This window comes from Cydia pomonella, chromosome 3, assembly GCF_033807575.1.
Source record: "Cydia pomonella isolate Wapato2018A chromosome 3, ilCydPomo1, whole genome shotgun sequence".
NCBI lineage: Eukaryota > Metazoa > Arthropoda > Insecta > Lepidoptera > Tortricidae > Cydia > Cydia pomonella.
This window is the reverse complement of record NC_084705.1, coordinates 5933504-5957253: the sequence shown is the minus strand read 5'-3', so window position 1 is coordinate 5957253 and position 23750 is coordinate 5933504. Positions and strand designations below refer to the sequence as shown.

Genomic DNA, 23750 nt, shown 5'->3' with positions numbered 1-23750 from the left:
ATTTAATAATAATAATTTATTTTGTATTAAATAAATGACTTATTCTTAACTGTCCTAAATTTATTTCTCGACCATTATGTCGCTACTTTCAGTTTCTGATTTTTTTCAGTCTTCAGATTTGAAATTTCATTAAATTTCCCAATTTTCTAATGCGTTAGATTATAAGCTTTCAGTTGACACCAAAATTTTCAGAATCGGCTCTAGAATTACAAAGATATTGGGTGCAGTTGAAAAAATGCAAAGTGATGCAATACTTTTGCACGCGAGTGTACTACCTTTGCGGAAGAGTGCCTAAAAACCGCATAAATACACAAATCAGTATAGGAATCGCCAATGGAGAATAATTATTGAATCCGTTTGCCTCTGTTCTGTCAGTTGTGTGCTTCCCGTCTAAAGAGACAAAGGTCGTTACGCTTTTGTGGACCCTTTGTTTTGGACCCTGGCTTCGGTTACAGTTTGTAAATGATACTTGGACGTACAACATGGATAAGTAAGAAGTAGATAAGTCTTTTAATTCGAACAGATGAAATTTGACGATAGGTATTGAAATAAAATGCGATATTATGACAAATTTACCAACCTACAGTAGCGGCAAAGAATCATCATAGTTTTTCATTTTTTTTTTGAGAAATATCTCCAAAACGGCTCTTGAGATTTCGATGAAATTTACAATATAGGGGCGTATGAAAATGACAGTTCGATCCAACTCGACTTTTCGCGGTATTCTGGCGATATAGTCTATAATTTCACAAATTTTCGAAAGAATGCCTGCAAAAAATTGCAATATGATAGATTTTTTGCCGCTACTGTACCTAAAATACAAAACCTATTTTGGTACATTACTACTAGTCGCGCTTGGAAAGTTTTTGTCAAGGGGGGTTCTACCCCATTCAGTAATTTCACTATCAATAGAATGCACAAACCGCCAAAAGCAATAAAACGTTACACAGCGCAAAACGACAATCTAAAACGTCTGGTTTATTAAATGATTACTGTTGTATAAAAATATGACTTTGTTTTGAATGACGCGGTTGCAGTTGACAGATAAACGAAATTTCGTAAAGTGAGGTGTTGAGGGTATCTTGTCATGTCGGTGCATGGATAAAGCTTTGTCTTCTCATCGAGTGGGCGGCGCGCGTTTGAGGGTCGGGTGTAATCATAACAACGGGCGTGAGGTGCTTCGCCTAGGTGAAGGTGATCGTCGCGATACTATTCCTGTGCGCATGCGTTGTTTTGAATGCGCGAATATGCGCCACGTGGCGCCATCTAGCGAACGCCATTGGAATCGCATACTTGTACCAGCTGCTAAGACTATTTTCGTTGTCATGTACGTGGATTTGTTTACAGCCGATGGCTTCATAAAAATTTCATTGCGTATATATTCATGTCATGACATAAGCCAACTATATCACCGAAAACATGCGGAATTAACCTAAATCTAAAATGGCCATAGGTTCTAATTAATTTGAATTTAACATCTAAATGAGGGCATACATGCATATGATTTTGTTATTGTGTAAAATATTATGCAGCGAAACAGCAATCTGAGAGTATGCATTTCATTAGTTAAAATATTTAATGCAGCTATTTCAACAGCGTGGTTAAATGTCTGATTGTTAAGAATACCAATCCTTGACCTGATAATGTGCAAAAATAGATACACATGCTCTCAATATTCACGAATGGTAGTAGCAGTAGCGCAATGCGTACATAGATGCTTCAAAATAGCGGACATACTTGATTAGAAATGTCCAATAAAATTATAATGGTAAACAATTTTTTTTTTTGTAGTTTTATAAACACACTTTTTTAAGTTAAATATGAGTCTGACCTCTACTTCTTTAGGTGGTTCTTTCGGCTTGAATTGGGGCACGTGTGGTGGTACAACAAGTGGCACAAAAGAGCAGGAAGGCTTGGGTTCAGCTGGAGCCGGCTTGCTCTCGAAAGATGGCTGGTTTAGCGGAAATTTAGCATCCTTTTCCACTACTGTTGACGCCTCTACATGTTCTATTTGTATTTGAGGTGATGTGTAAGGCACTGCATCTTTCTCATTGTCACAAACCGATGTTTTGTTAGTTAACCAAGAAGACGGCACTGCCGGCGGATGCGGGGGTGTTATGGGCGATATTTCGGGGACACTGACTTTTGCAGCACTGGTATTCACAATTTGACTAGCTTCTATGATTTGTTCATTATTATTTATACAATATAACGATTCACTCACTTTTGTAACTTGTTCATTATTTTCAGAGACAGGTACAATGGGGTGTTTTTCAACTGATATGCCTGGTGTTACATCTGTTTTAGAGTCTATTGTATCTGGTAAACTATTAGTTACGTTAATTATAGGCACATTGGTATTATTTGGAATGAGCTTATTAGGAATATTAACTGATGTTTTATTTGAAACTAAGTTTTCATCTTTCACACGGTTACTAACATCACTTGGCACTATTTCGTCAAATTTTGGTGGATTAGGAATAAGCGGCGAAATCTCGTCCCTACTTTGTGAAAAGTCTGTGCTTTCACAAGAAGACAGTTCGTCGAGACTTTGAGCTAGGTCGAGAGCAGAAGCCTCGTGATAGTCGGTGGAGGATGGGGATGTGTCATCATCGCTGGTGGCGTCGCCGCCGAGGGGCGTCTCTGAACTTTGGCTGGTCGGTACGAAAGCCAAGCTTGACGTAACATCGATCGAGGTATCTGCGATTAACGACCCTTCACTTTGGACTGATGATTGTCTGTTATCGGTGATAGAGTCTACACCGCAGACTTTTTCACTATCGCCAATTTCTTGATTAGAAACACTTGAAAGACAAGTTGTTGTTGCATCTTCAGTGCGTAAACTTTGATCGTGTTCAGTTCGTAAACATTTGTCGTCTTCGGTTTGTTCGTTATAACCAGTAGTTGTTGTTGCTGACGGTTGACTATCCGTATACGTTTCAACTTTAGGTTCTTCTACCACTGGCAAACTCATGTATTGAGGTATCGCATATTCAATGTCATTCAATGGCATGTAATGTATATCTTTATGATCTCCAATTGCGTTTTCGTCGTAATGAGGAGTGTAATATTCAAATGCAGCATTGTCTGTACCATACTGCATAATGGCCCAAGGATCGTTGGACGGTATCATAGGTAAACCGTCATAATACATTTCTCTGTCAACAAATTGTTCTGGTTTGTAATTCCACGTTGGCACGAAGCAGTCTTCAAACGCCATGTAATTATCAGGTAACATGACTATTGGCTGGTTGTATTGTGCGGGGCCTAGGGCGTATGCTCCGTCATAAAACGGATTATTAAGTACGAGCGGAGCAGGGTCGTGGGGTTCATATTCTACAAAAACTTCAGGTTCAACCATTAACCCACATTTAGATAAGTCTGGCTCAGACCTACACAGCCGTGGTGTAATTTCAATTTCATTTTCTAGTTCATTGTATATGTATGATGCGTCGAAACTATTTGTTCTTCTAAAATTGCTATTGAAAGCTGGTAACACAGGCTGCGTATAAAGGTCCTTCTGTAGCTCGGGGTCATCCGCATGTGTTTCAAATTGAGAGTTGTAAGTTGGCACACCCACGTTGTTTATTTCGTGTAGAGTATTTTCATTGTTTGTTAGACTTGGGGCACTGTCAGGTTGGGCAGGCAGTGCGCTTGTTGCGAGCGGGTAGTTTGCCGGTAAGAGAAGAACGGGCGGAAGGGCGGGCGGGGGCCCGCAGAAGAGTAAATTGTTAGGAGGCGGACGCGACGGTTGGTCAGCCATGGCTCGCGCTCGCGCGCGGCCGGGCGCGGCGGGCGAGTATTTCGGGGCGTCGGGAGAAGCGCGCCAGGCGGCCGGCAGAGCTTCGCGACTGACTGAAGGCGTACCAACTGACGAAGGCGAACGCAAATAGAACGGGCGCAAGCGCGAGGAGGTCGCCGTCTCTCGCGCACATCTTCACGGGCGAAGGCGCACGCGCGTTTACAATCCAAACCCGTCCCGCACGTTATCCCAAACGGGCGCGCTGACGTTTCGCGCTTTATTCTAGTTCCGCATTTTGCATTCGACAGGTACACGAGCTAACGTTATCATGAACGACTAACAGACAGGGTTTTGGGTGAACACTTGTGGTGATGACGAGCGTTGGGTATAAAGAAAAAATCCTTTCATACTTCTCCTTAAATTAAGAAATAAGGAACTGTTACTGACCTGTTCCGGGGGTGAACGTGGTGAAGACTCGTCTCGGTGATGTCTCCGTCGCCTGTGTGAAGTTGGCGATCGCCTGTGATGTGAACGTTTGGAGCGTTCATTTCGCCGCCTCCACGAGTGCTCCGAGCTGCGAAATCATCGATCAATAGGCTATAGGGGGTTAGTGAATAGGTAACACGATAACGAATCGTATACAAATAATGTTGAGGTGAGGTTAGAGCGTGCTGGGAACGCGGAGCTGTTACTAACGTTGTCGATCGTCCTCTGCCACCGGAGTGAGGGTCTACGAGCTGCGCGAGTTGTTCGGGAGGCGGCACGCAACAGACGCGTAGGACCGCGCATAGAGCAGCCCAACGACGTCGCCCCGTGCCTAGGCCTTTAATAACCTTAGATTCCACTGGTGATTACAGTGAAACATTTGTACATAACAATGCTATTTATAAAGTTCTTTCTTATTCACTCATCATTTAACGATATAATAGCAACAATAATTATGAAAGTATACACTGATCAATCAATATAATCGTAAAAATGTTAGCACTAAATCCGCTGCATTGTCGAGCAAAAAATAAATATTTAGCAAGCCAAGGTTAACAGATGACGTGTATCGCGGTCGACTGTTTCTTTGAATGATAGCGAATGTTGCGTTAGAGGGTCGAGAAGAACTGCCATTGTAAAGCGAAGCGAGGCATGTCAAGAGTACGCCACACTTGACAGGGACCCGCCGTGGGCTGCGGTCACCGGCGTACTGCCAATCGAATCAGCACGACCACCGTCGTACGCGCGGCATGATTGCTTAGATACAGCGACATACAATAAATTCGCGTCAACTAACTTCATATTTAACTGAACAATCTATCTAGGTAAAACGTTATTATTATGAATAAAAAACCCACGAGGTTAACATTAGATCGCGTGTTTGAGATAGAGATATAGGTGCATACTTGAGCTTATAGGTATAGGTGCAACGAGTTAACTTTGTTGAGAACAGTTTACCTGACCTTAAATCTGCATATACCTAATATTGAAAATCTCTTTACGGTTCGTAGGCGTAAACTATTTGGAATGATGAAAGTTGACAGGGTCTTGCAAACAAACTAGTTTTCGTTTCTGACGGGCGCGAACGTTTGTCACGCCATGGGTTGGTTTCAGACTGGTAATGTGACTTACCAACAAACCCTCATGTGTTGTGGACTATAGAGAAGCGTATCGAAAAACCTTATCAATTGAGCACCATCATCACACTCCTCGTCTAATTGTTCGATATACATCATGGTCCAATTTTATCTTAAATACAAATATGTACCAGTTAAGAAGAGGGTAGGGAATGAACGGCTAACTAACCTGAACTGCAACTACAAGAATGTGTAAGTGGCGCTCTCACTTCTAATAGAATTAACTTTACGTAATTGGTTTACCAACCGACGGAGACATTAAAGAGTTAAATATAGCATACATGACTAGAAGTGTGAGATTATGCCAATTTTAAGTAGACAGTGATAATCTCTTATAAGTGGCGACATCTAGTAAAGAGTAGTTGAATCATCTATCTATAATTAATTTAATTGTCTTTTAAGTGAAGTTTTATATATCTTCTTTTGAGAAATAAAGTTCTTCCACCTTAAACATTTTTTACGTGAACTGAAGTCATTCAATATTAGACCCTTCAAATAGTAACCAAGTTACGAAAAACCTTATTTTGACTACCTACAGGATTATCAACTGTTTTGAGAATAACTTACTCGTAAAAATCTGTTTGAGATTTAATATAACAATTCAGTTGGGAAGCCTTGCATTAATGAAGGCGTGAACAGAACGATAGATGGATGGCCATATGCGACACGTTAGATTAAGTTATCTGCATTCACGAACGATCCAATTCCAAGCTCGGTCGAGTCGTCAACTAGCGCCAACAGAGCTGCGCGGGCGGCGCCTAATAAATGGCAGCATTTAAATGTCACATTGTGTTTAGCACCACACGTTGAACTTGAACTAACACGTCTCAATGGCAGCTCATGTGATCGATTCTGCACGTGCATAATGAAGTTAAGGCATTACAATGCAGGTGCATTATGAAATATTATTGTTTCAGATAGGCATGAAACCGCATGTAAGTTAAATCTGACGGCTTGTGACACGTTAATAATTTCAGCAACAGGAGGTGAGGCATTATCACTATTATCAGATAGTGAACGGTTTGAATATAAAATGTTGAAGTCACGTTTACGTACTTCCGTTGAATAGCTACTATTGTCGCGTCGGCGCGTTTCAATGATGGACAAAGCCAAGCGTCAGATTCAAACGATACGTCGCGAATACAAACACGCAGCGTTCACTTTCAACGACTGACGACGTCAACATTATCGATTCGCAGTATCTGTTATGTTTACTGCAAAAACCAGCTTGAGAATCTCTCTTTAAGAAACTAATGCTTACGAAAAATTCTCATCAGTGACGAATAGTTGCAGCTCGTGATTTAAAACATCTGAAAGTTCTCGTTATGAATTTTATTAACGGCTGGCTTAATTTCGCTCATTAAGGTCTTGTTTTCTTTTTAATTGGTGGAATGGAAAGCGCCAGGTCGGTCGGTTCCTTCCGCTCGTCTTGTAAAACTGCCGGTCAGGGAGCTTTAATTACGACGGGCAACCTGAGGTGGTTGCTCGTCGAAGGTGAAAGCCGACTACGTAACTACATGAGTATGTAACTTGGAACCTGTAACACATGTTCAAGTATATGAAAACACTGCTTACTGGTGGAGTTCATTACACATTTCATGGCAGTGTATTGAGAAGGAAAAGCAATAGATATTTCCTTTACTAGGTATATACGGCTTATTACACTTAGGTAATATTAATAGATTAATTATATTATAGCTACCGGAAATTCCATTAATTTAATTATTTATAATTCTTTATTACAGCTATCAAATAGCTCTAGTTGCCTAAAAGCAGGTATTTGAAATGGTAAATGTGGAACTATCGTTGTTTACTATTTAATAATAATTCGCTAGAGACTATTGTATAAAAAAATAAACAATCAGATTTAGAAACAATGATGCATTATATTATAGTACTAATAGATGAATAACTGTCATAATATAATTAAAATATAGATATCCAACATCACAAGCACATCAACAAAACAAGCGAAAACTGTTTACAAGTTCAGATCGTGAAACCGAGAGTGAAACGTCGTGGCACAATGACCATAATCGATCTCGGGCCGAAACTGCGAGTCGACTCGCTTACGAAATCATAACCCAACGTGACATGACCACGTCCGGTCAAGGTTTCACGCCAATTCTGTGCCGGTAACACACTTGCCACTTTTTTCTTGGTCTTAAGAGGATATAGGAGTGGTCATTTCTCCATACCAAAGTACTGGACTCTATCCTCAGTGGTTTTTGACCCTAGAGCAATGATTTTCTCAACACAGATTATCAATATCTGTGCCGGACTGTTCTGCTATTTTTCTTTTTGTAAGCGCTAGAACTTCAAACATCGCAAAAGCATGGTATTAAATATTAAAAACTGATATCTATTAGCCCAAAAAACAGTCCAACTCAGATAATTTAATTACCATTTTGATTTCATGTTACGATTGTACGACGAAATTTTGAACTTTAAATCTTGTCCTTATCGCACTAATTTTAGAAGCCCCCGTTAAAGCCATTGAGATATTCACCTGAAATTCTCAGGGTCGCAACTCTCATATCCTCTAAAGACGTTTTTTTAAGGATCACACCGTCGGCTACAGTCGCAAACCTCGTAACTCTATTAAAGGACATTAGGGATTTGCTACTTTATCCAATAATACCTAAAAGTTGCATTGCATACCTCATCCTAGAGGAGTTACGAGGTTTGCGACTTTAGCCGACGTTATGTCTATATGTCTGGACCAACTGCATTTTAAAAGGAATAACGAAATCGAAATGATAGTGGAACCGAAAGTTCAGAATGCATGGATATGAACTAACAAGTGAATTACTTGTTCGAGGAATATTGCAAATGAATATGTAGCAGTTTACAATTAATTTTTCACATAACCTATTCGGAAATGGGTTTGTTCTTCTCTGGTGCCAATTTTCTGTTCAAGGACACTTTATTGCCAGTATAAAATATTAACACTAAGACATATGAAATAAGTATGCATATATAATCGATTACGTGCGTACTAAGTATTTTTCTACCTTAAACAATATTTCATCATTTTTTATTTATTAAAGTATTTTTAATTAATTAATTAGTGAATTAGTTAATTAGCGTAAAAACGTAAACCATTAGTAAATAATTATTTCAAAAACTTTACATTACTTATAATAATGAGATCAGTCTTCATAGTACTCTTCCGAAGCTTTTTGTTCAAACAGTAAGAGCTAATAATACATGTTACTAGAAAAATGATACACTTGATTTTCATTGTATCATTTTAGGCGTTTGCTGCTGTCTTAGAAAAGATATTACTTGCCACGGTACATACTATAAGAACTGTACTTTTAATTTATCTGTTAGTACCTATGTAAGTTACATGTAGCTTCCTCATAGGTGATGTGAAAGCAATATGTGTCGCATGGTTGCAAAAATTTCCACCTTGGGCGTTAACACTTGAATCTGAGCTTATAGAATCCTTCGCTTCGTTCAGGATTCAATGTATGCTCACGCTGTAAATATATCATTTTGCTCCCTTGATACACAATCTACCATTTCGTTCAAGTACAAAGAATCGAGTCCACATATTAAAACTTTTCGATATCTGTAGAGAGCAGATTCTTGACCATTGCGCCAGTTCTGTGGAAATATTTCCATAGTTGGAAAATTGTTTGTATTTGGTGTCAAGTTGGTCGGTTGTCGGCCGCCGACAAGGCCGTGCCGGATGAGCAGATTCTGTGAACTGTGTCAGTACGGGCGCGACTAAAAAACACCGCCCGCGCCGGCGGTCGTCGGGTCAATGACAACCATGACTCCTTTCTAGCGTTGAACAAATTAGACTGCTGCCGAATTAACGATTTCTCCATATGCCGTCGGATGTACGCATTTTGTAGGTAATTACTTTTACTCTATTACTTAGTTTAGCTTTAGTTGTAGCTACGATAGTTTCTCTATTTATCTACATCAATATATGGAAATCCCAACATACTCACTCTCATTTACCAAACCAATAGAAAATATATGATGACCTTTAGGCAAATTAGTTTATTACGAAATGTGACTAAAATAAACCGGTATGTACCTAATTAGTTAGCGAATCGAGCTGCAATAAATAAATACCTAGCATTAAGGTGAGACTATTTATTATAACTAATCGCCCGACAATTTTTAGGTGCCGCCCACTGCCTACTATGTTGAATACGAGATTATTCTAAACGATTTTAAATGTTACGTTAGAAGTCGTAAAGAAATTGCATAAACACATGCAAGAGACGTCCGTTGTTGGGTATGGTGCCGGCACGTGTTTGTGGTACCGAGTGGGGCCAGTCTACAGTGAAAGTTGATCGGACCCACATTTGACATTTGTCCAACGTACTAACCAAACAACTTATTTTCTATCCGTCATAAATGTACGCGCATTTACTAAAAGGTTATAATGTGTACGGTCACGTCTAAAAATATCGATACGAAAAAAGTGACAAAAATATGTATACACGACTTTATTTCCCATATATTAAGGTAGTGTCTACATATTTTTGGCACATTTTTTGTACCGATATTTTCAGACGTGACTGTACGTCTAAATAATAATAACACTAATCCTAAGCCTTTATCTTAATATTATTTAAGTAAATCTTATTTTTTATAAAAATCGCGGATAGATTCGTATTTTATATTAATGTAACGTGTGACACTAAACATCGATCTAACTATTCTCTAACCTTTTTGCCGCTATTGACTTGATTTTGTCAGTACATTTCGTGCCCCACACGCCACGACTTCATATCAAGTCGTGGTTTTGGTCAGGTTTGTATATATGGCAGGTAGAGACAAGGAACAAAATCTCCATAGGCAGAACTGTTGCAAAAGTGTCCAGCTGTCAGCTATAAATAATAGTTCCAAATCTCTCCAGAGTAGCGCTAGAGTAGCTAAAAACCCAGGCGTTATTGACGGAGTTGAAGTGCGCTGTCTATGATTCTATTTTTTTCTCAAGTTTTCTAGGTATTGTAGCGCCACCTATTAGTTTTTTTTCGGACACTTTGGTATATAGAGATTTTGTTCCTTGCCTCTACCATCCTACCTCCATATTTGTATACGTGCAATTTTTGACGTGGCGTTGATGACACTTTATTACTTCATTGACGTGACGTGGCGGCGAAAAGGTTAATGTATTTAGGTTTAACACAAAACGCTCAGTACGGTTTAGGCGTAACTTGTATTACACGTTTATGTATTTTACTATTTGATATATTTTCACATATTATTTAGTGAAAATGTCTCAAGATTTCGCGGAGAAGCTACAAAGCTTCACCGCAACATATTGAAGACACTTTCTCTACACTTCTCCAGGCCATAACAATAACGTTGCAGTGCTCATTTGAGGGTGACAAGAGAAGTGGAACAAAGACACATTACAATACAGATAACGGAGTTGACAAATCCTTTCCGAGCAGCTAAACAGAACAAGGCCTTGAACATTTACTCAAACTATCGAAATGAATCTCAATGGACGAATGCATTTACGTTCCATTGTGTCATTTAGTTTGTTATTACAGATTTTACAAATATGAAGAAAACAATTAACTATTGCGGCGATCACTTACGTGACTGATAGCTCATGAAAGTCACGCACTAAGTAGTGTTTCGTAACACTATTTGTGGAAAATGTAGTTTTATCAGTCAAATTAATTTTGATACCTTTTAGACCGCGCCTGGTGATATATTTTTGTTTCTTTCGTACTTGCACACTTGCATTGAAATGTACTATATCAGTTCATTACTTCTACGAAAGAAAGAAAAATATATCACCAAATGACATTTTCGTCAATATATAAACTAAAAACATGCAAAACTATTTCAATTTTATGACAAATACGGAAAATACGTACGAGTCCAATGCGCGCGCAAGGCGCGAACGAAATCGACAAACGGCCAATAAAAATAAAAGTAATAAAACAAATATTTTCGTATTTCTATTCGACAGATGGAGATCAAATAGATGAAATGTTATGTTTATTAATTAATTAATGGAATTTACGAGATAATTTAATCCATAAATTATGTTTGGTGTGATAAAACCTCTTTGAACTTAACATTTAAAACCTAATAATTGGTTTTAAAAAAATAATTACTCGACCAAGGCTCCGTTTCCGTGCATATTATTAGCAATGAGTTACCTTCTTAACTCAGTCGGATAATATAATGAAAAAGCACGATTGTTATAATATACTGAAAAAACACGCAAACATCTAGGATTATGAGTAAAAAAAAGGTGGAATAAAAACGTCGTTTTGAGCAAGTGTGTTGAAAATTAAGTTGTAACACAATTATTGTTTTAGTGAAATATCATATTATACAACATTTAATTTGCATAATAACAAATAAATATTTAATTTATATCGTGTTATAATATTTTTCGGACGTAACAAACGTGTAATGGCGAAATAAAAAAAATATATAAAGTATTTGGACATCCAAACTCTTTGGTGTGGACGTCGATTACGGTCAGATATAAATTTAAAAAGTTCGAAAAGTAAAAAGCCTAGTGCTTCGCAAAAAACAACATTGCGAACGAACAGCTATGTAAAGTAGCACTTTTTGAGCAACTGTATTAAAAAGTAATTAATGCCTTTTCCGCCGTGCAAGTGTGCTGTTGTCAGCACTTCTCTTTCGGTCACCTGTCTCGCAGATAAAACTTGATAGCTGTTAAATTTTAACATAAAATGAATTTCATAGACACATTTTTGTAGAAGTGGTAGCAGATTTTAATGGCGTTTCCAGTTGTTTGAAGTAGGTACACGGCAGCACCTCTGCCAACTACCCGATATTGAATACCATTAAACTCTAACTAATTCTTTTAAAACGTGACCACGAAAATGGCACGGTTAAGAATTTCACATTAAGCAATACTATAAACTACTTATGTTAGCAAAACCAATTTGGAAAAAGGTGTACAAGATTATATTTTGGGAGTACTTAACGAAAATGAAATTGTTTTAAATAATGAATATTTGACTTCAATATGCGTTTAGCATCACGGCGAAATGGCGATAATGAGTAGCGAGGTTAAGCAACCCGGGCAGCAGCAGGATGGAATAAAGCGCAATGAAGGTGACTCACGCTAAATTGTGCAACAATTTGCACAACCCGCCAAACTACTCGGAGGCTGTCACTTTGAATTATAAAATTGCATTATGAGCAAACAGATTATTCTGCTAACGAACGTAGCGTATCGGCTTAAGAAGAATTAAAATATATTGAATGCATACAAGGGAAACTGAAAGTTCTTAAAATAGAGAAAGCTCATCAATACAAGTCATGAGTAATTTTTTATAATCCTTGACTAATTTCTTTTTGACCACGCCTACGCAGTTTGTTTAGGATGTAATCAGTAATCACCCTGAAAAGCACACAGCTCACCCCACAGGTCTTTTTTATGGCGATTTTGGGTCCTCAGTAGATTTGTATGGGGTAAGTAAATATTGCGTGAGTAAATATTTTTAATTGTTATATGACACTTAATGACGTCAGAATCTGCTCATAGGTATGCAACTTGTACTTCCATATAGTAGCTAAAATTCTGTACAACCATATGTTGACTTCTTGTTAAAAACACATATACTTAGGCAATTAAATCAGACCACTTCATATATGACCACAATTTATGGGTCAATTTCCGATCCAGAATGTAATTGATCCTAATTTTGTCGCCGAACATTTAATATATTATGCATCTACATAAGGATACTTCTAATCGAAAACAAATAAAACATCATAATCTGCACAATCCATCAAATCAAAACTTTCCAACAAATCTATGAAAGTTCAAATAAGTGACGTTTTTCGTAACCTGAGTAATGTTAAAGAAAGAAATATCTAGGAAATTGGAATTATTTCACAGTAAATAAGCAATGGAGTAAGAACGGTAGAGCATTTATGGTAAGTTGGTGGTTAGCGAAACATGTGCAGGGACCGGCTCGCGCGCTCCAGACTAGCAAGTCGATGCACTCGGGCATCGCAAAACTAGCTTATTATTCCCATTCACTTGACGGCTTGGCGTATCCGTCAGTATTTACTAATCATTTCCTGAGAAATATAGGTAGGATCGGACGATCAAATGGATATTAGGAAAGTGGTTGTTAGTAAATAACATGAAAATGCATTGCTCCTTGGCAAAATTGAGTTACATACGATACGCTCCACTCGTGTTCGCGCATGCTCTTCTGGAAGGCGTGGGACTTGGGCGTCCAGGAGTCGACGCCGAGGTACAGCGCCGGCAGCTCGGCCACCTTGACCTCGAGCCGCTCGGCCAGGCGCTGCTCCACGACGGACTTGGGACCGCTAGTCAGCAGCCTCTGTTGCTCTTTGGCGCTGCGTCGTTCGGCTCCTGCGTACCCATTCAACTTTTCTCCGTTGCAAGACGTTACGCTTCTCGGACTATCTGTGCTGAGCAATTTACTCTTAACGGTGTCCGCCTTACCGTAACTTTTATATTGCACTGATTCTGTTCCGTTCGCAGTTCGCGAATACTTCAAAGAATCGTAAGTGTCGCCATTTAGGCTGCTGTATTCGACATTGTTAAGGTTAAAATCTCTATCAGTACGCTTCAGTGCCACATCGTACCCATTTCGTTTTCCGTAACGATCCTCGTGGTTCTGTTTGAGGAAGTTGTTCTCGAAACTAGTTTTACATTTAGGAACATTATTTAAGTAGTCTGTATAGCCTAAATGTTTACTGTGTAAACCTTTATCACAGCCCTTCTTGAGAGTTTCTTGTATGTCTATACCGTTCCCGTTGAGCCGGCTGTAACTAAAGCTTGCAGGCTGGCCGCCTTCCACCCGATTTTCGAACGATTCTCTACGTTCTACATCTTTGCTTTCGAATTCATGTTTGACGAGTGCAACTCGTGAAACGTCTTCGCCGTTGACGCCATTTTTATATTGCGACTTGTTGGTGAAATCTGCGGTCATGATACCAGTCCGGCTCTGTTCGTTGGGAACGGTCCACGTGTCGTGCTTTTTCTTTTCGCTGCTCTTGGATGACCACGCTTTGGCAAGCGCCGCTTTGAGCGCCTCCCTTCGTTCGTGAACGCTGACCCTAGGGTACTCGTGGATGGGGACAATGGCTGGCGCGTATAGGCTCGACCGCGGCGTCGCTCGCGTTATGCGGAAACTTCTGAACTCCCTGTTGAACTCCGAATTAAGAGAATAAGCCGGTATTCTCGAAGTCACCATTTTGAGATCAAAAATTCCACTATGAATTAAAAATAACTAGTTACACAATCAAACTTTCAGCACTGAACACATAGCTGCTCTACCTGTACAGAAAAAAGGAGGGAACGGTGACGTGTTGATCTAATTAGGGATGAAGGGAGTTCGCGGCGTATTTCTGCGGATAGTCGTGAAGGTGCAGCGTGTGGTGCATGGATGTCTGTGGGCTGTGGGCCGCGACCTTCGCGGCAGCCGCGCGCGGCGGGACAACGCACTGGTCAACGAACCGCCCCGCCAGGCAGTACCCGCCATGCAGCGCTCCACCGCTCGTCTCGCTTGCATAACTTACTCGCAAACCGCTTGCCCTACCTTATCTCTTATGCAGTTACGCAGCCGGTCAAACTTTAAACGCTTTGCGCTCTACAGTTTTAAAAGATCTTTTAAAATGCTAAGTATCCTTTATTACGTGGTGATTACGACGTTTTGTACGTTAGCCCGTTTCGTGAAGCAATTACGCCGTATAAGTGCATCGAGTGTCGCCTTGGAGGCGTCCCTAATAAGGCTACTAGCGCTGCTGCCATATGGCCCGCGGCGGACACATCCTCGCCTGTCTACATCCCAGCTGCACCGCCACAGACATATCGCTATCTAACCACGACATTTCTAGGTTAATGCAATAATACAATGCACGCTTATTTACAAGAGATTATAATACATTATTTCATGAATTCTATTTAGTCTACAATATTTAAATCATATTTTATTTCTTTTCTTTTCATTGCAATCACTTTAATCATGTATTATTCTTGTCAATTAAGGTATGAAAACAAGGCTAAAACACATTAATTATGCATGAATGCGTCGAGCCTGTATGGCTTAATGTGATAGACAGATCATATGAGACACTGAGTTTGTTTGTACATAAATTACATATTACTTTTATTGTTGGGAGAAATAAACACTACACTATTAGTATGACAAATTAGATCAACACGTTTCCGCTCATTAAATGGCACTGGGTATTTCACTGCGATCTTGGCAACGAATCGTATACACTGGCTCCACAGAGCACTCGGTGCACAACACGAAGTCCGATAAGTTCGGGACCCATTAGCCGGGATTGCTCGGTATCGGTCGAGAGGGCACCGGAAGCCAGTGCGTGATCGCATGCATACTCGTACCTTCTCGTTGCGCGCGCGAGAACTGTGCGTGCGGTGTGCGTGCACCGCTGCTACTAAACTGACTGAAAGGAGGCGTAGAGCGGACCGGTGCGAGGACCCCACCGCTGCGCGCCTCTCTCCTGCGGTCTACCACAAGTGACTCTAACTCGATAGCGCTACGGGTGGAATCGCAGGAGCGCACGCCGACATACGTCCGAGCCAGTTCGACTGCCCTGCATAGGATCGACTGCTCGACACGGCTTTTAAGCCATACAGTACGTGTAACATACGATAGATCGAATATACATAGGACATAATAAAATGATATGATAAGTCAACTTAGGAGACAGAAAAAAATTTGGAAATCATAAAATCACACAGTAAATAACATACAAAAAATAAGCCTAAAGAGAATGTATTTTAGCGTAATTTTCAATGAATTAAAATTACCTCGTTACAAGTAACGACAGAATTCGATGAAAGCAGGAGACGATCAAATCAAATCATTTCACGAGAACATCAGTAACAGCTGCACGCTTCCAATTTAATATTTATAAACAACACACGCTATATGTATTAATTAAGGTCAGTATACAGGATGATCAATCCAAAACGGTCAGTATGGAGAAGTCAGAAACTATGAGAGATAGCCACACATCTGTTCTTAGTAAACATGACTTCGATTTTAAATTTAATAAAAATGACATTCAATTTCTTTTTTAATCTCCCATATATAACCGGGAATCGTATCTGCTCGAAGTCAGGTAAACAATGTTAGGTATAAATTCTGCGACTTTTTTCGTTGTTATTTTTTATAATACGAATCTTAAGAAAATGTCATTATCATTAAATTTAAAATCGAAGCCATGTTTCCTAAGAACAGATGTGGCTATCTCTCATAGTTTCTGACTTCTCCATACTGACCGTTTTGGATTGATCAGCCTGTATAAAACGGTATTTAGTATTTACTATTATGTATAAGGCCTCACCTCAAATATTTTGCACAGATTTCACGAATGCTGGTTGTTTACCTGAAACAAGAATAAAAGATTATTAGCCATTCTAGAGAGATAATGTCCACTAATTAAGTACTCTGAAATAAACATTCATAAAAAACCTACGGACAAGGGCAGATGGCAGAGTCGGGTTTCGAAACACTGCACGCATCGAACGTTATTACATATGCATTTGGGCCACAGACAAAAATAAAACAACGCATATTCACGTGCGTCCAAAATGTACGTTAATTGAACACAACAGACATAGATTTAATTCAGTTCAGTTCAAGTCATATTTATAATTGAAACAAAACAGAAACCATATTTGTCCATCAATATTTATTTATTCCTATATTTATTTCCATCTAAATTTGTAACATAAATTAAGATTTTATTGATTAATCTTTTATTAATTAGAAAATGGCAGGACATATAAATCAATTGTTTGAGAAATTTAGACCCCAGCTTAAGGCTGCTCAATATAGGAGAAAGTGGCGAAGAACGAATATTAGAAACAAATCGAATTAATAGCCGACACTGCAGACATAAATCATTGCGGCCTACAGTCCTTTACCGAGAAAATACTTTCGACAAAGGAAAGATAATATTATACCTACAATACTTCAACACCATTTTATATAATCAATGCCTGCCTGCATTTCTATGAGAAATTTTAAGATATTTACACGTTATTCCGTATTTGGTCGTAGTTGTCGTTTGCATCTTGGAACCGATATCATTAGTTTTATTTATCAATAATAATAATACAATATCTTATACAACAAGAAATTATTTTGTAAAATTTCGTGTAAAATTTACTCAGGTGTCGAGGTGCATTAGCTTAGCCTACATAAATGCATCGATGCGATGTAATTTAGCCGCTGTGTAAACATCCACACTATATCACGACACGGTTCATTTGGCATTTATTTATGTAACAAATAAACAGCCTAGTGTGTTATCTCCTGTTCAGCGGACAAAGTGTGTCACTGCCAGCGATTATGCGCTTCTGTAACTTTTCCCCTTTAGGCTCAAAGCTAACGCAGTAGAGCTTGACCTATATCCCGATCGTTATTAATGTTATTTTTAATAAAACTCATAGCATAAAAAACGACGCAAATATCTTGAAAACATGGTGCATTTACCTGAACGCGAGTAGCTTTACTTGTTGACTAATAACTTAATTGTGTAGGTATATAACGAGATAATAAATGTTTTTACTTTTACTAGCGCTTTTACCTGAAAAGGTAGATTTGTGCTTAAAGCTATAAAACAAAATTTCAATAAATTTTCTGAGGTGGTGTTAAAGTCGTGAAATTGCCACATCTTCCGAAAAAAAAACTTTCTTAAATGAACATGAAGCATTAATTAAGATTCAACAAATTAGCTCTCTTAATTAATTAGCAATTAAAAATTTGATCCCTGTGGGCGTCCCAGAAACCGCTGGAGTGAGAAGTCCTAAAAGACCTGTTCGCCCTCGGAATACCCAACTGGCGCGAAGTGGCTGGATAGGGCAGAGTGGCGCTCTCGTGTCAGAGGCCAAGATCCTGTTTGGGTCACTGAGCCAGAGAAGTAAGTTAATAAAATTCCATGAGTTTGGATCAAATAAATTGATGAATAATTTTATTATTTAAGATTTCACCCCCTCCTACTAAACACAGGGGTATTTGGCTCCAACCTACGCAACGACTGGGAGGTCGAACCCTCGAGATGAATCCGTTACTCGTGAATATATGAAAACACAATCAATACAGTCATAGAGGTGCATATGAAAAACATTTGAAGTTGTAATTGTAGGCTACTACGTCATACTATTCAATTGGCGGCAAATAGAGGCAAAAAATAATGGCACCGGAGGCGGCGTCAGCCAGTAAACGGCGAGGTCCAATGACCCAAATGGTTCATTACTAGGCCGCCTTGCTAGACTAATAATGAAAGAAAAATCGGTCACAGCCGCCAACTACTCCACTGCTTTGTTTCTATTTACGCAAAACGTGACTAAATTAGGAGTTCTATTGGATCTTCTGATGTTATAAAGGTTAAATTAATTTCTTAACTCTTCCGAGATGCCTATAATAAATCAAATGCCGGATCGCTTCCGTGATTCATGAACATTGATCAATTACATGTTTGAGATGATAGTGACGAACAAGTACGAATTCGACACGATTTTATACTGACGCTCCTCGAGTACCTCCCAAATAGCTCCGAGGATGGAACTGATGTGAAACAACTGTCCCAATCTTTTAAGGCTAATCAAATCATTTGAACATGCTCGACTAAAAGGATTAGTCGGCACTTAAAACACGATCCGTGCTGTAGCAAATTAATCCAGCGCCGTAAATGGAGCCCTCTAGGAAACCTGATCTATCAGTACAATCTAAACAATTTATCAAAATAGCTTCCATAAATGGACTTCCTGTAAATCTGGGATTCCTCAGTCCTCACTAACGTTTTCCTGCGTATGTACCCGAAAGTACATAAGCGAATCATTACACCTAATAGATAATTACAATAAGCACACCAATTAATTCCCAATACGAACACTTGAAACTATGCAAGAAACCCTTATCTCGAAGTCTGATATTTCAAAAAGTATACAAACTTGTTAAGTTAGGAGTAGCTAACGGTCCTTATTATTCATTGGGGTCACAATGGGTCATACAGATTCATGAATAACCGAACATTACTCGTTATAGATTCGTCATCTCCTAATGACTGTGTTTAACACTCAATAAAAAAAAACAGTTCAACCTATCAACAACAACTCTTTAATTATTTAGACAGAGTAAAATGTATTCCACAACAGAATAGTCATTTTCTCCCTGGTGGCTGGTAGCTGGTGGTGTGGTTGCCTTTTTGATTGTTCAAAAACTAATGAGAAAGTTGCATTTTATCCACATGTGAGGCTACTTTGCCCATCAGCAAGACGCCCACCATTTTTAAAACAGCTGGTAACTGATATTTAAATGATGATTTTGAATGATATATTTTTATTCCGTTCATTTGGATTTTATTTGGTTTTTTTTTTTGTATTTCGTAGTTAGTATTTTCCTCGCGTTGGTGTGGTTAAACAAAAAACAATAGTTATTTGTTTTTGATAACTTTGCCACACATGTGGATAAAATGCAGCTTTCATCAGTTTTTGATCAACCAAGAAGGCCTTTACCAGCTGGTGTGGTGAAAATGTAATTTAATTCTATAACTACATCTTAATTTAAAACGTAAAAAATTCAAGCAACCCATTGGACGACATTCAAGCGGATGCAGTCAGCCGATATCAAACTAAATGCGACGTTTAATTATTTTCTCCGATCGACCCGCATTTCAAAAAGTTTTTATCACACGGACCTGGATGGTAAAGCTTCTCAGAAGCACAACAAAGATCCTTCATGCTTGTGACTCACGGATACGGTAGAGCCTTTACGCCAGACAAAAAAAAAAGTCAGCATTCGAGTGTTTATAGCGTGACTTGTTAAAAATCAACGACAGCATAAAAGTTTTTTAAGATTTGTAACAAAAACCTGTGGCCACAACTTAAGGGGTTATATTTCCACTAGTTACCAAGTTGTTACCAGGGGTAACTACTGAAAAAAAAAAAAAACCAGTATAGTTACCACCAAACCGAACCAAACTGAGTTGGTGGTATTAACTACTGGGATTTTTTTTTCCAGTAGTTGCCACTGGTAAAAGGGGGGTATTAGAGTTCAATACTGATAAAAACAGTATAAATAGTATTGTATAAATTATAGGACAATATTACACAAATTCTCACGTAAGCTCAATAAGGCTTGTGTTGTGGGTACTTAGACAACGATATATATAATATATACATATTTATAAATACTTAAATACATAGAATCTTGCATGATTTTTAGTGTTATTGACACAATGAAAAACTAGGTTTTATAGGTTTTTTTTTAATGTGCAATATTAATATTTTTTTTTAAAGCGAAACCTATCAATTGACATCAAAATCAAAGTGATTAGTTAAGATTTAGTTATTGGAAACTGTTTTCTCCCGAAATGGAAAGTGAATACTAAAAGTAACCGTTATTTATTTAGGATCGCAAAGCTATTCTTCCCTCTTAAAAGGGATTAAAATAAAAACAGTTTTACCGGTAGACGTGCAAAAACTAAATAGTCGAAGAGAAATTAACGTTTCGATGAAATTTATTTTATTAATTGCAACTTGAATTAATTATACGAATGAACAAACAAATCAGTCAAAAACCGAATATTTTCCATCTTTTTACTGCGGAACACTCATCGATATATCTTTATTTATTAAATTACTCTATATATAGTTTTACTGTTTTAATTAGTTTTGAACTTTAAAAAAATGTTTCTGGTAACTACTGCAAAAATAAAATCCCATCTTTTATCAGTGGTAACTACTGGGAAAAAATTCCCAGTGGTAACTCTGAAAAAAAAAAAACCCAGTAACTTACTGGTAACAAGTGGGAAAAACCCACCTTAAGTTGTCATATATAACGTAGGAGTAAAGTAAAAGTTTGTTTCTCTATTTATCGGCGGCAGTACAAATCAATGTCTATGACCGGGCGGCGACTTCCCACAATTCGGCGAAATCGAGACGTCTGTAATTGGGGCAGAAAGCTGTCAGTACAGTTCGATTCGGCGAATGAGCGCGTAGGCGGCCAGCAGTTACCGCCGCCGCTCGTCATCCTTCATACACGACATTACTTGTTCCCATAATCAAACTTTTGGGGTCGTGTCACACTTATGACGTGTGATTAGAAATTGCAATTGTATGTACTGCTTTTAGAGAAAAGACCGCTTGTGGGTGTTGTACATGGTTTTAAGTTAAAGCAATGAAAGCTTCGTTTGCGGGTCATAAAACAGGTGAAGTGCCGTAGTTGCTTTAGCGTAGCGCAAAAAACTTAACCTAGTTTCAACGCAGAAATTCTTTTAAACATATAATTTAATTATCTTTAGGTGTTAAAATATACCGCATCGAAAAGTTTCCAGATAAACTCAATTTATCAAACAGTTCCCTTTCAACAAGGCAATAAAGCATTGCTCAGGACAAACGTTTATTTAATATTAATTAACGCCGCCGTCATTAGCATCGGGTTGACTGACTCATGCAGAAAATGCACTTTGTTTTCGAATCGCGGAAGCATTTTACAAGAAAAAGGTTAAGAGTTGACGTTGCTTTATAATCTGACACGTCATTCGTTGATTGGATACTTGTCATAAATCGTCATTTAACCAGTGCTTGAAAAGGAAACTTTCGCTTATTAATATTTATTTTGATAAAAGGGAAATCATGTCACGTCAGCTGACAAATGGCTGCAAATAATACCGCGCGGGATCGTAATCAAGGCCACGGCGCGGCTTTGTGTTTGAAAACAAAAGTGATCACAGTTTACGAGAGACGCCAAATACTGAGAGTTGCGTAAACGACGAGCTTTGCTTCGAGGGAAACCACGGCGCCCACGCTTAGGATGTGCAGCAACTGCCTAGTTTAATTATTTATGGTATCCTATTTAACTAGCTTCAGCTAACAAGATTAGGATCACGTATGTTTCATTTTAAGGTTGTAAATGAACTGGTTATCTATTGGTAATGGTGGTTGAATCTGGCGTTAGCTCAATAGTTGTTTAATGTTTGAATCTACGTAATAGGTACACGAGATGCAATATAAGTGAAGTATGCGGTAGAAAAGTCGCCGCGAGACCGTTTATTAACAAAGAGTATCAGTTAAATGCTTCCGTGTACAAATTACGATCCAAAAGATCGTTTGTAGGGTTTTAGTGCGACGCCTCCATCGATTTCCGAAGGAATCGTGGGCGGTCGATGCATTGCCGTAACTCCTTAAACGGGCACCTTACTTACTTGTCTTTCCTTTAAAATAGTATCGCTATCAGTTCTGCAAGGCCTCGAGTCATTAAGTTCGTTCTTGTGAAGAATGTGGAATTTCACCCAGACGCTTGTCCTTGACAAAAATGATCGGAATAGTGTTTCACTTCCGTAAACGTGAGCGGCCTGCGAAGGCCCCACTAGTAAACATCACGAGTGCATCGGCAACTCGAATAATTTTAATTTTGATTCGATTCCTAAATGGAAATAAATGGTACAATTTGCATAATCGTCTAGAGGCCTGGTCACGGTATGTCTTTATTTAGTAAGCCAATCGGATAACTAACAAGTCAGGCACACTGTAACTGCACGGAGGTAAATAAATTACCTATAAAATGTCATATTAAGATGCTAATGTGGTGTGACGTTGAGTTTTATAAGGTACAATATAAACATACGGACTAATCGCAGGCACTGCCTCCTATGGCGAGCGTGATGGTCAATGTCATTGCTACTAACTGGCAACTACACATAACACCGAGATAAACAAAGAGCTTCTTCATGATTCAGACTGATGTCTAAGTTTTGCCTTACAACTTCCTGTCTAAAAGATGAGTAAACAGGCCACGTGCAAAGTTCTGATATACTAAGCTTGCTAGAACGTGCTTTGGCACTGGCGAAACGCGTCGCCATATCCGTGTGCATTTTTTAACTCTAAGCTGCCCTACTAGAATACAGAATGTGTTAAAAACAAAATCTGCGTACAAAGCTAGGAGGCCACTTGTAAATATTTTTATGATTTCATGGTTCGGCTACACAATTATCTTACGTAAAAGACACATGTAAAAAAAATAATCCGCTAAAGCGTATTTATCTGCAACCCTTAGTTATTAAAACCTATTGTGTATCAATAATCTCAAACATGTCTGTTTGTGAAAATCGAGTTAACAAAATCATTTACCGATGACTCAATACCGGAGCTAACAGTATTGGCTTAGGTCCGATTGGCCCCATTCCCCACATTTGCAAATTACTCCAAATTCAATACAATGCTCAAACTCGTAATGAGAATGAGTATTATTTTACAAGAGTTTATACTGTGCGTGCTTGCGGACTGAGGAGTACAGGTACACATTTTTAGTATCTTTTATGTTGAGAATGTAATTTTGCCCTAGCGCTCTATGGCAACATACTGAGTAGAGCTTTTGATAATAGGTACAATC

At 38.6% G+C, this 23750-nt stretch overlaps 1 protein-coding gene across 9 annotated transcripts in view; it reads right to left on the bottom strand.

The window, feature by feature from the left end:
- The window catches only part of LOC133515902 (serine/threonine-protein kinase Doa), a 76734-nt gene that overhangs the window by 21614 nt on the left and 31370 nt on the right, over positions 1-23750 (bottom strand). For 2 of the 9 annotated variants that reach the window (XM_061848540.1, XM_061848541.1), the window contains one exon: positions 4190-4316. In XM_061848540.1, the coding sequence (XP_061704524.1) occupies positions 4190-4316 (127 nt within the window). Of the gene's footprint in view, positions 1-1831; positions 4161-4189; positions 4317-4438; positions 4589-5359; positions 5655-13527; positions 14654-16695; positions 16715-23750 lie in introns of those variants that run through there. The other 7 variants (XM_061848535.1, XM_061848533.1, XM_061848543.1 and 4 more) reach the window with 6 other exon arrangements.